General features: G+C 39.3%; 2 protein-coding genes and 1 long non-coding RNA gene across 4 annotated transcripts in view; 2 read left to right on the forward strand and 1 right to left on the reverse strand.

Annotated features, from left to right (window-relative positions):
- Positions 1–626: 626 nt before the first annotated feature.
- Positions 627–2,635, forward strand: LOC104221563 (protein EARLY RESPONSIVE TO DEHYDRATION 15-like). 2 transcript variants are annotated; one of them, XM_009772627.2, is made up of 3 exons: positions 627–746; positions 1,735–2,110; positions 2,219–2,635. In XM_009772627.2, the coding sequence occupies exons 2-3, from the start codon at positions 1,759–1,761 to the stop codon at positions 2,356–2,358; spliced, it is 492 nt and encodes a 163-aa protein (XP_009770929.1). In that variant the 5' UTR covers positions 627–746; positions 1,735–1,758; the 3' UTR covers positions 2,359–2,635. The 2 variants fall into 2 exon arrangements, with proteins under 2 accessions (XP_009770929.1, XP_009770930.1); XM_009772628.2 differs by lacking the exon at positions 627–746 and adding an exon at positions 777–855.
- On the reverse strand, positions 2,220–3,314 carry LOC138882597 (uncharacterized). The gene is made up of 2 exons (XR_011404146.1): positions 3,265–3,314; positions 2,220–2,860 (listed from the first exon to the last, which is right to left on the reverse strand). It is a non-coding gene; the product is annotated as an uncharacterized lncRNA (long non-coding RNA).
- An 876-nt stretch (positions 3,315–4,190) lies between these two features.
- LOC104244426 (peptide chain release factor PrfB3, chloroplastic) overlaps positions 4,191–15,735 on the forward strand; it is a 28,453-nt gene continuing 16,908 nt past the window's right edge. Inside the window, exon 1 of the mRNA XM_070165270.1 lies at positions 4,191–4,401. The gene's annotated coding sequence lies outside the window, so the exon portion shown is untranslated. The remainder of the gene's footprint in view (positions 4,402–15,735) is intronic.

Consider the following 15,735-nt stretch of genomic DNA (forward strand, 5'->3'; position numbering starts at 1 on the left):
TGAGCAGTGGGTCCCATTAAACCATTCATTTGAATACATCATCATAACTACTCCAACCATTCTCCAGCGTGGGATCAAAACAGTCTCATCTATTAGCCGTTGATCATAAAACAATATGGGTACACAATTATGAAAAAGCTCAATCACCGGAACATGTCCAAGAAAAAGGTCCCCACAAGCGGTTATTATCAAGTCAATTATGAACACCTGTACACGCTTTTTATCACTTTACCGGCTGCTTTTTTGTCTTGTGCCTATAGCCGGTATATACACCGGCATATGAAAACCGGGTCCAATTGTAAACCGGTGCTTGTCATGAAATGCGGTATGGTATTCAACATTATAATGTGACGGGTCTAACTGGAGTAAAAGATTCACTGACCTGATCTTTCGTTGTTATACTTTTTATTTAATATCAGCCTAAATTTTTTTGGGTTGTAATTGTATAAAATTTAATAATCGACTCGGTTTATTGTGCATCGACCGGTTTATGGGAATAATTGACCGGAGGTGCCCGGTTGGCTATAAAAGAATATCTGGAATATTTTAATTGGAATAATATCAGTCTTCTCGAAGGTCAATCAGTGGGCTGCCTCGGTCTTATCCTAGCCTTACGTTTGGTCCCAAACCTGCTAGGCTCGGTACTTCTGCCTATAAATATAAAGACGTCAGGTCCTCCGCTGAAGATAAGAATTCATACGTGTACGAAATCCTTTCTGTAGCTGAACGAACACGTCTATTTGAAGGTACTGTAAAATCGCCATTGAATCTTGTAATGTAATTTCTAGCGTTCAATTTTCGACTTTTCCTGCTTTTGATCTGTCGATCTGTTGAATCGTTTATCTGTAAATTTTGGTACTTTTTCTGTAAAAATGATTTATTGGATTGATTTAGTACGTTCTTTTTGCTTTTGTTTTGAATGTTTATATATGCCGATAGATGAATATATCTAATATTATGAACAATTGTGATGTGTTCTGCTTATTTAGTTGTTTTTGATGGATTTTATTTAGTCAATTCGAGTCAATAGCTTGTTCATTTTGGTAAACGTCGTCCGTATTTGATGCCTAAATGATGTGAAGGGATATTCTTACCAAAAAAACAAGGGACTTTTAGGGAATTTAGTATAAAAGACCAAAATTATTGTTTGAGTAGATCTAGAAGGATTGTAGATGTTTTCTTTGTAATATGTGTTGAGGAAGAGAAAATGATCATATACGGGATAGTATCAGCAATTTTATGATGTATTAGTTACTACTTATTGTCTATGTGACTTCAATTAAGTTATGGTTTATAACCAATTTTGTGTTAGTTACCTCTGTGGCATTGGGTGCAAACCTATTGCAAAAATGTTCCCCCCCCACAAATTGATTACAATTACGGTTCCGGCTAACAAAATCTTGCATCAGCCTATGTCTGTGATTACTATTGCTTTGGCTGTGTAGTAACCTGTGGTAAATAGAATCGTTGCTTAGAGATTACACTAGATGTTAATGAAGTTTCTTTGAAATTTATCCGTACGGGAATCCTATGTTGCTCAAGGACATCAGTTTTCCGTTTCTGTCTTGTTAAATTTGATAAATTTGCTCATGAGCTTGATTTATGTATTAGAACCTGATTGTTGAAGGTTAGATGTTATTAGGTCGGGAAGAAATTCTATTTCAGTTCTGTTGATGATTTGAATGTTCGTATTCAGAGTCATACCCTAATTTGTTTTCTTCTTTTGTACTTCAGGTAGCAATTTTGGAAAAAAGCATTATGGCATTAGTTTCTGGAGGAAGATCATCGTTGAATCCAAATGCGCCCCTCTTCGTTCCTTCGTTTGTGCGCCAAGTGGAGGATTTTTCCCCAGAATGGTGGAATTTGGTGACAACTTCAACATGGTTCCATGACTATTGGATGAGCCAGAACCAGGGAGAGGAATATGGTAATGATCAATATGGAGCTGGTAATGATATGGCTGATTTGCTTCCTGAGAATATTGATCTCAATGTGGATGAGGATATCTTGAACATGGAAGCTCAGTTTGAGGAATTTCTCCAATCATCCCAAGGTGGGCAACAAGGAATTAAGTCACCTCTCTACGGTGTCAATGGAGTGCCACAATATGGTATGCACTGTCTCTCTCATTCTTTCAATTTTTTGTCATAGCTTCCAGTTTAGCCAATGGTTATTACTGTTATTCTCATGTGATTATTCTTTCATAACAAAACAACAGGTTTGCCCAATGTTTCTGATACACTGATAAGAACTATGAGTTCACCAAGATCCCCCGTTTCGCCACCAATGTACTATGAGAAGCCAGCCAAGATCGTGAGCCCAACGAACAGCTTCCGCAGCATCCAACAGCCTTGCTGAATGTGATTAGCTTAGCAAAAGCTTTTGGTTTGCATTCAGAAAGTCAGTTCTTAGTTTGCAGCTACTCTTGACAAGCAGTAGTTAAGAAAGTCTCGAGTTTTAGTTTTCATGTAACCTTTTGTATAGAGCAAGGTAGGGCAGCACTCTTGTATCTAGCCTTGTTCATAGTCTGATATCCTTTCTTTAGCTTTACTTGTAAACAACAGAACTATAAAAAGGGGAAAAAAATGTAAAATTCAGTTGACAAAAAGTGGAAAAAAGAGCAGCTTTCTAGTTTCGTTTCTCCTCTTCCCAATGATGGAAGATTATGATCATTTAATTTGCTTCTTCCCTTCCTTTGTTGTTTTCTGCCATGAGAGAAACTAAGACCTAAAAAGTATACTCATTTAGGGGTTCTGTGAAGCATAACTATGCCATTGGCTGAGGACATATCCAAGTTGCCTTCAATCTTGGGTACTTTAGTGATGCATCCTTCACTCTCCTTACAATATCCAGCATATGCCTGAGAGCAAATCTAAGATTTAGAGTTAGCACCTTCAGAATAATATATAAGATCTTCATTCTAACTTAATATAAGCCGAGAGCAATTGCTCAACAAAAGATCTGCTTTAGGACCCGTTTGTTCATAATTTTTTTTTTTCAGAAATTTTTTCAAGAACATGTTTGTTTAATGAAGTTTTGCAAGTTCATGGAAATTTTCCAAAAATGAGTTTTTCAATCAGATTTTTTTTCCACACGCACAAAATATATTTTTTCAAGTGAAATACATGTTCAAATATAATTTTAAATCTTTTTTCAAAACTTCAAATATTACTTTTTTCAAAACTTATAATTTCTATGTCCAAACGCCTACTTAAATTCGCGAGAAAAAAAAGTTGCAAAGGTTGGGAGTAGGGTCTTTTAAACCTTTTGTTGTACTAATAAATATGGGACAGCTCTAGAATGCAATAGAGAGTTGCAAAGTGGAAAATTCTTTAGTGGGGAACTCCTACATCAAACGGCTAAAATGGGTGGAGATTTATGTCTTATCAATATTTCCATCCAAAAGATGCATTACTTTCAACATCATAAAAGTAGAAAAGGTGAGCTCGACACGAGTGTGTGTTTCATGTAACGGTCAATTACATTCCTTATCCTAACGAAATAAAAAGAATATTCGTATAAAAAACTTTTTCAATCAAACCCTTGTAAGATGATTTTTCTCGATGGTGGATAGCGATGGTTATGTCCCATTTCCGCACATCATTAAGGTGCGCACAGCGGGCAAATTAGTGGGCAAGTGTCCATTGAGAAGTCTATTTCAAAGCTTTAAGATTTTTATAAAGCATGAGCCTAATTATCATATCTAATTTATAGATTGCTAATTACTATTCGTATCTATTGTTTTATTATTACCAGCTTGTATCATTTGTATTCATTCATTTTAAATGGCTGTATCATCGCATACAATACACTAGAATACAATGATACGTGCAGTTAGTGCATGTATCACTGTATGTGACTCCAATTCGCTCTAAATGGTTATATCAACGCAAACAATACACTAAAATACATTGATACATATGTGTCATTGTATGTGACTCTATACTGTATTTACCTTGGAATTTTGCTACAAAATACAAAAAGTAGCTACAAGTATGATAAATGCAGTGTATAAGTTAGTTCCACCATGTAATTTTTGAAAGCTCCCCTAGACCCACTTGTGTGTTGGACCCAGTAAAGTATTAATGGATATTCGCATTTGGGTCTGAATTCATTGTACTAAAGCAGGAAATGAAAGTGATCCCCCACATGTTACCTTGAAGTTGATTTTTCGAATTTGTATCCTAGTAATTAGAAGTAATTTTTAAGAAAATTGCACCTCAATGGAGTGTTAGGAAATTATAAAGGAGGTAATTTTAAAACATATATTGGCCTTTTCCCAATATTTTAATATCGCATGGCGGAACGTGGAGTAGCAGAAGATGGTCAATTCTCATTGAAGTGTAGAAAGCCAGAAGCCTGGAAAACTTCCAATCAAAATTATTCGGCAACTCAGCACCAGTAAGTGCTAAAAATTTAACGATTATTACTTTTTCTCTCCCGAGCAAATTTGATATTATTCTTAAATTATTTGGATCTCTGAAATCTTTGATCTTTCAAGAAATAATGGGTAAACTGGGTTTCAATTGATTTTGTTATATAAGCATGTACAGGTAGAAGAACCTTTATTATTGAATAAGAATTCAATGTGGAATAGCAGAAGGAATCTGTCAGATTGGTTAAAATTTAAGGACCATACAAATGTGTTTGTTAATCAGAATGTAACTGCTAGAGATCATTAGTATCTGACGAGGCCCCAAACTATTGCAAGATTGCATAAGTTGCCTTTAGAAAGAACAAAAAGAACCGAACCATATTGGGTCTATTCTTTTTAGTGATTACTTTAGAAAAAAAAATCACCAGAAATGTGGTGCCAAGTCAAAGCTATTGAAAGTTAAGTGACAGGTGAATGATGACATGGACATACCGAAAGGAGACAGGCTTGTGCTAAGGGGCTTAAAATTTCATGGATATCATGGACATGGAGTGAAGAAACAAGAAAGAGAGTTAGGTCAGAAGTTCCTGGTTGGATGGATCTTCGAGTTGCTGGTAAATCTGACTGCTTGTCAGATACTCTAAGTTACACAGATATATACGAGTGAGTTATCATTTCGAGTTTGTTCATTTGGAAGAACATAAAGAACTTGACTTCATAGCTTAATAGATGAAATTTTGTCAAACATTTTGAACTTGACTCATGGCTTTCCCTTTACTCTATTTCTTTTACTATGTTGTGACTATGCCGAGGGTCTATCAAAATATCCTCTTTATCTTAACAAGATAGGTATAAGGTCTACATACACACTAACCTTAAATAGTACAAACAGAGTTCTATTTAAGGTTAAATAGACATCTGAATAACAGAGTTCTATTGCTCATGAGGCCAGCTTAAATAGTACAAAAAGATACGAGGATTGAGCAGTTTCACCAAAGCTAAACTGAAAGTGTTGAATACAACAGAACAGAACAGATGAAAACTCAAAATTGGGTTATGACCATCTGTAAAAGGTTTAATCATATAATGATTTCTCATATTAAGAACTCTACTCATTTGAAACATCTTCCGCTGCACACTAAAGCAATTTCTTTCTTATTATGTAATTTCTTGAATGTTCCGTCAATTGGAATTTTAAAGCCATTGCAATAGGCGATCTTGATCCTTTACTTTCTTGAGGCCATTGGATTATCATCATTATCATCATCATATTATTATTATTATTATTATTATTATTATTTATCTCAGAAGACTTCATTTTACAACAACAACAACAAAAAACCCAGTGTAATCCCACGAGTAGATTCTAGGGAAGGTAGAGTATCTGCAAACTTTATCCCTATCGTGTGAGAGTAAAGAGACTGTTTTCGATAGACCCTCGTCTCAAGGAAGGATGAAAAAGAAGCAATAGCAATAACAACATAAAGTAAACAACATTATGATAATAGAATAATCGAAGCGAAAGAAACAAGAATGGGAATAAGAATAGCAATATCAATACTACTGGTATGTGAAAGAAATAAGCTCGCTACCTACTATCCATTTGCCCTAATCCTCTACCTCAATACCTCATATCAAGGGTCATGTCCTCGGTAAGCTGAAGCTGCAAATGTCCTGCCTAATCACCTCTCTCCAATACCTCTTTGGTCTACCTTTACCTCTTCTCATACCCTCCAAGGTTAACCTCTCACATCTCCTCACTGGTGCAGTTGTGTCCCTCCCCTTCATGTGCCCGAACCTCCTTAATATCATTTCACACATCTTGTCATCTACGGGGACCACTCCTACCTTGTCCCTAATAACTTCATTCCTGACCTTATCTCTCATGGTATGCCTACATATCTATCTCAGCATTCTCATTAGTCATTTTTGCCACTTTCATCTTCTGGATATGGAATTTCTTGACTGCCCAATACTTTTCCCTATACAATATAGTCGGTCTAACCACTACTCTATAGAATTTATCTTTTAAGTCTTGGTGGTACATTCTTGTCATATAAAATACCAGATGCAAGCCTATATTTCATCGATCCCGCTCCAATACGATGAGTGACACCATCGGCAATCCCAATTATTTTGGATTACTGACCCAAAGTACTTGAAAGTCGCTCTCTTAGGGATGACTTGTTAGTCAAGCTTCACTCCACATCCGCTTAATGAGTCATACTGCTAAACTTGCACTTCAAGTATTCCGTTTTGGTCCTGCTCAACTTGAAACCTTTTGACTCTAGCGTTTGTCTCCAAACCTTTAGTCTCGCGTTAACACCACTTTGCATCTCGTCAATTAGTACTATATCATCAACAAACAACATGCACCATGGCACCTCCCTTCGAATGTGATGATCAAAACGTCCATTACCAAGGCAAATAAAAATGGTCTAAGCACTGATCCTTTATGCAACCCCATAACAAGTGGAAGTTTTCAGAGTCCCCTTCCACCATCCTAACCTAGTCTTAGTTTCATCATACATGTCCTTAATCGCCCTAGCGTATGCTACAAGAACACCACTATCCTTCAAATACCTTCAAAAGACCTCCCTCGGGACTTTGTCGCTTTTTTAAGGTCAATGAACACCATATGCAAGTCTCTCTTATTCTCTTTGTAGCGCTCCACCAATCTTCTTACAAGGTGAACGACTTCCATAGTTGAACGCCTCGACATAAATATAAAATAGTTCTAAAAAATAGACACACTTCTCCTCACCTTCACTTCCACCACACTATCTTAAACATGGTATGACTTAGCAGCTCTATAGTTATAGTTTTGGATATTATCCTTGTTCTTGTACAACGAAATCATCGTACTCCACCTTCACTTTTCGGGCATCTTCTTTATCCTAAGGATGATGTTAAACAACCATGTGAGCCACTCCAAGCCTTCCCTGATCGCGTACTTCCAAAACTCTACTGAAATTTTGTTTGACCCGGTCGCTTTACCCCTGCTCATCCTATGCACAACCCCCTCAACCTCCTCATCCTTAATATGCATACAATACCCAAAATCACGTTGACTCTTGGACTACTACAACTCGCCTAACACAATGTTCCCATCCCCCTTTGTTTAATGGTTTATGAAAGTATGTTTGCCATCTTTGTCTAATAAGTGCCTCTTCCATCCAGGGTTATTAAAAGCGAGCGCTTCTCGCTTAAAGCGCGGAAGCGAGGCGAGGCGAGGCGCAAGGTCTATGCTTTTCTGCCCTAAAGGGAGGCACTTGGAAAAAAACACACACTTCAGGCAAAAAAGCGAGAAGCGAGGCGAGGAAAAAAAGCGAGAAAAGCTCGGTTAAGCGAGGTCCAGCGGTTGCCTACGGGTTTTTTTTAAAAAAATTTGCAAATACACTCATACGCACCTTTCTTCCAAATCCATCTGCTTCTCCAAGATGTTTTGGTGAATTCTCCAAGATGTAGTGTGTTTCTTGAATCTTATGACGCTAGTGACTCTTCAACTGATTCCAATAAAATGTTCAATTTGTTTGAGAAGACTATATTGAAAGTTAGGAAGGAAAATGTTGTACAAGTCGTTATCGATAACGCAAGTGAGAATAAAAAAGCGTGTGACATGTTAAGAGTAAAGCAAGTCAAACCTATCGTGTAAGCAGACCTCGACCTCGAGCAAGAGCGACCTCGAGGTAAATAAACAAGAACAACAAGGACAATAAAACAATAAAAAGATGATTCAGATGAGCAGTAGGCAAGAAAGTGAAAATGTATATTCTCTTCTCAATGATTGATGATCCTTATAAATGATTGAGGTCCCCTTTATATAGTAGGGGGATCCTTAATAAGGTACAATTCTAATTGTAGTAGGGAATCTTATTATACAGCTGTCTAACCGCCTACTACAAATCCATTCTGGAATTTACGCCGTGATCCTAGGGCCACTGCGGGAATCTTGCTCTTTCTGTTATGGGACCATAGCGATATTATCTCGATGTCGGTCATACTTGGCCTCGGTGTTCATCGAGCACTTCAATCTTTGAAGCTCGTACTTTGCTATCGGGCTCGCACCTGGTCTATTTCGATCTCGCTCTTGAAGTGACCCTCGAGCCCACGAAATCGGGTAGCCCCGATTTCTACCGTATACATCCTTTTAAAAGCTTGGCAAAAAATCCAGCTAGCGTTTGGACTTAAATTTAATTGAAACTTGAAAAGGAAGGTTTTTGAAGTTGTGTTGCAAAATAATTTTTGGAAGTTGAAGTTGTGTTTGGACGTGTATTTTAATTAAACAAATGTTGAAGATTGGGATAAGAAATGTCACACAGAAACTAGCCTAACCAGTTTTTGGAACTTGATTTTTTTTAAAAACCATATCAAGTTTCATGAACAACCAATATTTTTAATATTTCTTTTTGAAATAAAATAGCCAAAATTTATGTCCAAATGGGAGCCTAAACTTTGAAAAAAGCACATTTGCTCAAAAATAACTTGGCCAAACATGCTATAGATGGGATTAAAAAAGGGAAAGGAAAACTTATGGCATAACTTATATTCTAGTATGTATCATTATTTATATATTTCCCGTTTATATCACTTGTCTTTAAATAAGGACCTTTTAACTTCTTCTTTTTTTGGTTAAAAGGGATATTATATTATAAGTCTAGATAACAAAAGATAATACAGTAGAGTCATTGCTAGGGTATTGTAGTACCTCCATACTAGTAATGTTATGCACGATTATGTCTATATTACAACCCACAAAAGTTCTAACCAATTCAGTTCCTAGGATGTCTGCCCAAAATATATCATTGACAAACATCGAAGGAACTGATAATATCTTAGACTTGTTCAAAGACTTCTTTTGCTGCCTCCTTGGCCAATACATCAGCTACTCTGTTCTGCTCATGATAGGTGTGCTTCACTACCACCCTGTCCATCCTGTGAATTAGTGACCTGCATTCACAAATTAAGGGATCATAAATAAGGATTCCTTGCGTTAGCATATTGATAATTTCATAGGAGTCAGTATTTATCTCTAGGGGAGCCAAGTTATTTTGCTTCGTAAGTTGTAGACCCCTTAGGAGTGCCTGTAATTCTGCCCTAGTATTTGTTGTGTGAGAGATATTATCCCCGTACCCCATTATCCAGTCACCATTGTGATTCCTAAATACTCATCTTGATCCTCCTATCACTGGATTCTCCTTTGCTGCTCCATCCGTGTTTAGCTTGTAGAAACCTCTATTTGGGGGCTCCCATTTTATTACAATTTGATGAGTTATTTTGCTAGAGCCATTTGTTGTAAGCACAAGGTATTCAGTAGCTTTGGAAATTGTGTTTGTGGAGTTGATGTGCTCCTTCTTGTTATTGAATAAATTGATGTTTCTAGTTAGACAGATGTGCTAGAAGAAGAAGGGAATGAGGTTATCCCATAGGATATAGCTGTTAAAAGGGACATTTCTGATTGAGTTCCATGTTGATGGCCATTGAATGTTGGAGTCTGTTGTGAAATGTCTCTTGTAGATTTTGACAGTATTTCATTCCATAAGTGGACAGCATTATGGCACTCAAAGAAGATATGGTCAATAGTTTCCTGGTCATTGTTACAATAAGGACATTGGGGGTCACAGTTGATCCCAATTATATGGAGGTAGCTCCTAGTTGGGAGTCTCTTATGGGTGAGGAGCCAAATGAAATTCTTGATTTTGTTGGGAGCTTGCAGTTTCTAGACCTATTTGAAGGAGCCTTCCTCACTAGAATGAAGGCTGGTGTCAGTCTTTCTTAGGAGGGAGTAAGCAGAACTATTTGAGAATTGGCCATTTGGAGTCAAGTTCCATATGAGGTTGTCTTCCTTAGTTGTAACTAGGGGAATAAACACCGAGTATAACATATTCAGGATACTTGGGGGAAGAGCAATAGACAAAGAGGATGCGTCCCAAGTTCCTAGGTTGTGGATTGAGCTAACCTTAGCATTGAGGTCATTTTGGTTTAAAGGACCCTCAATCAACTGTTTGATTACTAGCTGGTTGGGGATCCATACATCATTTAAGAAGTTGACCTTGTTTCCCTTGTGAACTACCCATCTAGTTTCTTTGTAGCAATTATCCTAGCTCCTTAGGATGCACTGCCAGGTTGTTGATTTTGGATGTCTAGGATATTTAGAGGCCCTAAGTAACCTAGCACTGTTGGACATGTTATTGTGCTTATGGATTAGAACTCTTGCCCATAGACTGTTGGTAGTTTTGTAAGTCCTCCAGGCAAGATTTGTAAGAGAAGCTTTGTTCTTAAGACTAGCCTTTTGGAGTCCTAGACCTCTATCAGCCTTGCTCTTTGTGACCACCTCCCACTTGATTAGGTGGAGCTTCTTCTTTTCAGGAGTGGTGCCCTAAAGAAAGTTCCTTTGAATTTTGTCAATATGATTGGTAACTTTAGTAGGTAGGTTGATGTACTGCATGACATGGCTAGGAATGTTGCTTAAAGAGGTTTTGGCTAGTACAGTTCTGCTAGCCATATTATTTAGGCAACTTGTTTTCCAACCAGCCAGTTTGGATTACATGTTATCAATGATGAACTGAAAGTCTACATTAGTTTGCTTTTTATGGAAAATAGGAAAACCAAGGTATTTTCCAAAGGAGGTGGTGTGTTGGATGGACAGGGAGTTGGTAAGATTCTGTATGGAGTCCTATGGAGTGTTTGAGGAAAACAGGACCCTTGACTTTGTAAGATTTATTTTCTGGCCTGACTGTTCATTGAAGTTCTTCCTAATAGAAAGTATGGTGTTACAGTTCCTATCATTAGCTTTAGCAAAGAGATTTAGATCATCTGCAAAGAAAAGATGGGATATTTTTGGACCAGATCTGCTTATACTTATAGTTTGCCACTGGTTATCCAGAACAGCCTTGTCAATTGATCTTAATAATCATTCCATGAACATTATGAATAGGTAGGGAGACATTGGGTCTCCCTGCCTAATACCTCTTGAAGGTTTGAAAGGTTCAGTTTTTCCCCCATTGACAAGAATGGAGATGGAGGATGAACTGATGCAGGACATAATGAGTTTGGATAAACCTTGGGGGAAGTTGAAAGTAGAAAGGGTGTCTCTAATGAAGGACCATTTCAGCCTGTCAAAGGCCTTTTCTAGGTGGATTTTTAGGATCATATTGCCATTTTCCCTTTTATTTTCCTAAAGTGAGTGATGTACTCTTGGACAATGATGGCATTATCACAGGCTCTCCTATTGGAAAGGAAACTGGCTTGACTTGGCCCAATGATGTGAGGCAAGATAAGCTTTATTCTGTTCACTATGATTTTGTGACTGACTTGTAAATTGTGTTACACAGTCCTATTGGCCTAAAACTTTTTAACATTGAAGCTTGGGGGCATTTTGGGATTAGGTACAATAGGGTTTGGTTCATGGTTTCATCCATAGAACTTGAGGAAAAGTATTTTTTATAGAAGTTTGTGACAGAGTCACCAACTTTGTCCCAATATTTTTGGTAGAAGAAAGGGTGGACGCCATCAGGGACAGGAGATTTAAAGGGTTTGTGGGAGAAGACTGCTCTTTTTATCTCACTCAAATCAAGAGGTCTATCCAGGAAAACTTTTTGGCCTTCAGACAGAATGTGGGACATAGTGGAGTGGTTAGTGACAGCCCAAGGGGCTTGGGAGTGGGATGTGGTATATAGATCAGTGAAGAAGCCCAATATGGCTGCTTGGATATCCTTCTAGTCATGGAGCCAGTTTCCATTCTCTTCTTTAAGAGAGAGGATTCTGTTCCTTCTTCTTCTATTGAGGGTGGAGGAGTGGAAGAATATAGTGCTAGCATCACCCTCGTTAAGCCAATTTATCCTAGATTTGAGCTTCCAAAAATTCTCTTCATTTTTGAGGATTAAGTTAAGCTTAGTAGTCAAATTAGTCTCAAGGTGTAACAGGTAACTACTGAAGTAGTAGTTAGGAGATCTCTGGATTCCAGAAATTCTTGCTAGGATTCTTCTCTTTTGGTGGAAGAAGTTTCCAAAAGTTTCGTGGTTCCACTTGGTGACCAGTGTCTTGAAGGAATCAGTGGATTGGAGGAGGTTGGAATGATCTGAGAATTCCATATTGATGATGTTAGGAAAGGATGGGTGGCTAGCCCACATTGACTCAAACTTGAAGGGCCTTGGAAGGTTATTGTTTGGAGACCCTACCAAATTAATTTGAAGGGGACAGTGGTCTGAGTGGGTCCTAGGGAGGTGCAGTACGGTTGCCTCGGGGTACTGCTGAATCCAGCCTTCATTGGCAAAGCACCTATCTATTCTTCCCAGAATTAGCGATGTTCTATTACTGTACCTTTTTATTAGACCAAGTGTATTTACTTCCTTTATAGCCTAGGTCTAAAAGGTTACACTCATTTATACAGTGCCAGAACAGATTGCTGCGGCAGAGGGTTATGGGGTTGCCCCCAAATTTATCCCTAGCCTTTAAGACTTCATTGAAGTCTCCTCCTACAAACCAGTTAGTTGTGAGGTTCTTTGATATTTTGATTAGTTTCTCCCATAGAAGCTTCCTATTAGCTAAAATGTTACTAGCGTAGATAGCAGAGAAGAGCCATGGAGGGTGGTTAGGACTCACCTTTACCATTGCATGGATGCCTTGGGGGGTAGTGGCCACCTCTTCAACTGCCACATACTCTTCTTTCCACATGAACACTATTCCTCCAGAGAGCCCTACTGCCGGAGACTGGATGATCATATCAAATTTGAGCTCTTGAGCCAACTTCTGGTGGGCTGCCATCTTAGTTTCAAGCAGAACAAGCATGACTGTGGCTTGTGCATTTTCACCATTTCTAAATAGTGCCTCTTGAATTCGGCATTGTTCCCTCACCTAACATTCCATATGATGTAATTCATCAATGTAGTTGGGGGTGGTTGGTGAGGTCCCTCTTGAGGGTTCCATGGTCCTTGCGGACACTTCGTTGGAGGTGATGGGGATTTCCTCTTGAGACTCAGCACTGGGGTTAGGTTCAGTAGTGGCTTGATGGGACCATGGGTTTGGATGGAGACCAGACTCATTCCACACTTGACCATCGATCTGGGACAAAGAAAAACTATCACTTCGATGGTTTCTGTACTGAACTCTATCGCTCTCATTGAGTCCAGTAGGAGCGAGTCCGTTTGTGGTGTGGCATATGTTTCTCCCTCTTCCTCTGGTGTGTTTTTCTTCCTAAGGATTTCTAGGACTTTAGAGATTCCTTTTTTGATGTTGTGGAGAAGGGGTGAAGTGCTTTTCTCTCTTGGTGTAGAAGATGATGGCCTTTGTTGATTCTGATGGTCGATTATTATGAAGACCGACTCCGTCGATGGATCCTCCTTCGTCAGGTCTGGGAAGAATGGTAGGGTTTGGAAGCTCTGCAACATGTGGCTGCTGAGTGTTTGGGGGTCGGTTATCGGTGAGTTGCTGTCTCTATTGACCATCGACTGCCATAAGAGAGGCCCAAAGGCCGCTAGGGCTTTGCTCAACGCTTCCACTGTGACTCTGGCTAGGTGAACTGGGTTTTGTACAATCAAGGTCACCTTCTGATTGCCTAGGGTACAATTGTAGGAGAGGCCCTGGCCCTGAAGAGAAACCTCTAACTAAGAAGCCGGTTGGTGGTCCAGTGGCGGCGGTAGGGAGGTGATGATAGTTGGTGGCATTTCGTTTTCCATTTTTGTGTTTCTTGGCATTGCTACTTTGGGTAATGAAAGGGGTGATCTTACGGGACTGGCATTCCATCAGTACTCCCTTCAATGTCAAATCTCGGTCAGTGGAAAGGGTTACTGGAAATCGGAGCTAGGGGTGGATTGGTCATTAATTGTGGATCTATTGAAATTGATGGTTTGAGTCTTTTCATATGGAGATTGGGGGGGGGGTACCAGATAGGGCACTTGATTTTTGGTGGTGACTGTTGATATTTCCCCATTAGAAATTGTTTCAGAAGGATTGGTAGGGGAAGTGTAGGTGAGTGTATTTGGGGGGTTAGATGGGTTGACAATTGCGGATTGGGAGTGGAAACCATTTGGAGAAGAGATATCGGCCCCATTGGGTATCTCTCCATCTTTGAGATGAGAGATCTCGGTAGTTGGGCTCAAAGTGGCGCCTTGAACGAGGGGTTCATGATTGGGGTTAGTGGAGTCGTCAGGCCCCGGCCCCGCCTTCTGTTTGACCCTTGTACTGGGCTGGGCTCGCGTACAGGGTTGTGGCCGTTGTTGGGTCAGCCCTTGTGGCTTGGTGGGGCTTGCATTGTTCATTGGGCCATTGGGCCTTTTTGGGAATTTGGGGGGGGGGGGGGGGGGTTGACTTTTTTTGAATTGTAACACAGAGATTGAGTTTGAAAAAATTTACCTGAGTTAGCATCAAACAAAGTTACATGTATATGGTCCGCTTGTGGAGCTTGGTGTGGATTATTTAATCCTGCGCCATTTATATTTGTTGATTTTGCTAGCCCTTGCTTCCTTCTTCTTGGGAATGTGACAGTTTTCCACTCACTCTCCTCAGTCTGCACTGCCTTCCTCTGTTGTGTTTCCTGTGGTTCATGGGTTGTTTTGGGTGTGGCAGCCCGGTAATTGTAACCTACTGCAATATGCCCAATTCTGCCACAAGAGGTGCACAGAGTCCCTTCACCTTCATAGATCACTGCCTATTTATGGTCTCCTATTATGACCGATGTTTCCATTGGGGTTTTCAGTGGCACTTGGATACAAATACGGGCATATCGTCCCCTGAGAGTAGAGGAAGTGCAATGGTCGATTTTTAATAGTTTGTCCAGCTTCCTTCCAACCTTTTCTAGGATATCCTTATTGTAGAATTCTGTTGGTAATTGTGGAAGCCGGATTCATATGGCAGTAGAAGTGAGGGTGGCTTCTTGAGGAACGAATTTAGGTTCCCATTTCCGCACAGACAAGAAATTTTCGGAGATGAACCAAGGGCCAAGGTGGAGTGCCTTAACTATACTCTCTTCTTAATTAAATTTGACTATGTAGAAGTCCCATCCTAGGTCAATCAAGATTAACTGTTCGGATGTCGTCCATAGTTCAATTAGTTTAGACCGAAGAAATAGTGAGGCATCTTTCGCTTGAAGACTTTGATGATCACGGAGTAACGCCATGGAAGGTAGAAACGCTTTTTTTTCATCCTGGAAAAAGGGGATTGAGCCTTTTATGTGTTTCCCTTTATTGAGATCTAAATTTGGATACGAGTCAACTTCGTAGTAATCAGTTTTATGGCTCTCCAGTTTGTCCAAGAGCATTTCCTTATAGGAGTGGGTTGGTTGGATTAATTTTACATCCATTTGATTGTGCTTATCCGGAGGTTCCGGTGGAATATATGATTTGATTAATGGGGGATCCATG

Source organism: Nicotiana sylvestris, chromosome 12 (genome assembly GCF_000393655.2).
Source record: "Nicotiana sylvestris chromosome 12, ASM39365v2, whole genome shotgun sequence".
In the NCBI taxonomy this organism is placed as follows: Eukaryota; Viridiplantae; Streptophyta; class Magnoliopsida; order Solanales; family Solanaceae; genus Nicotiana; species Nicotiana sylvestris.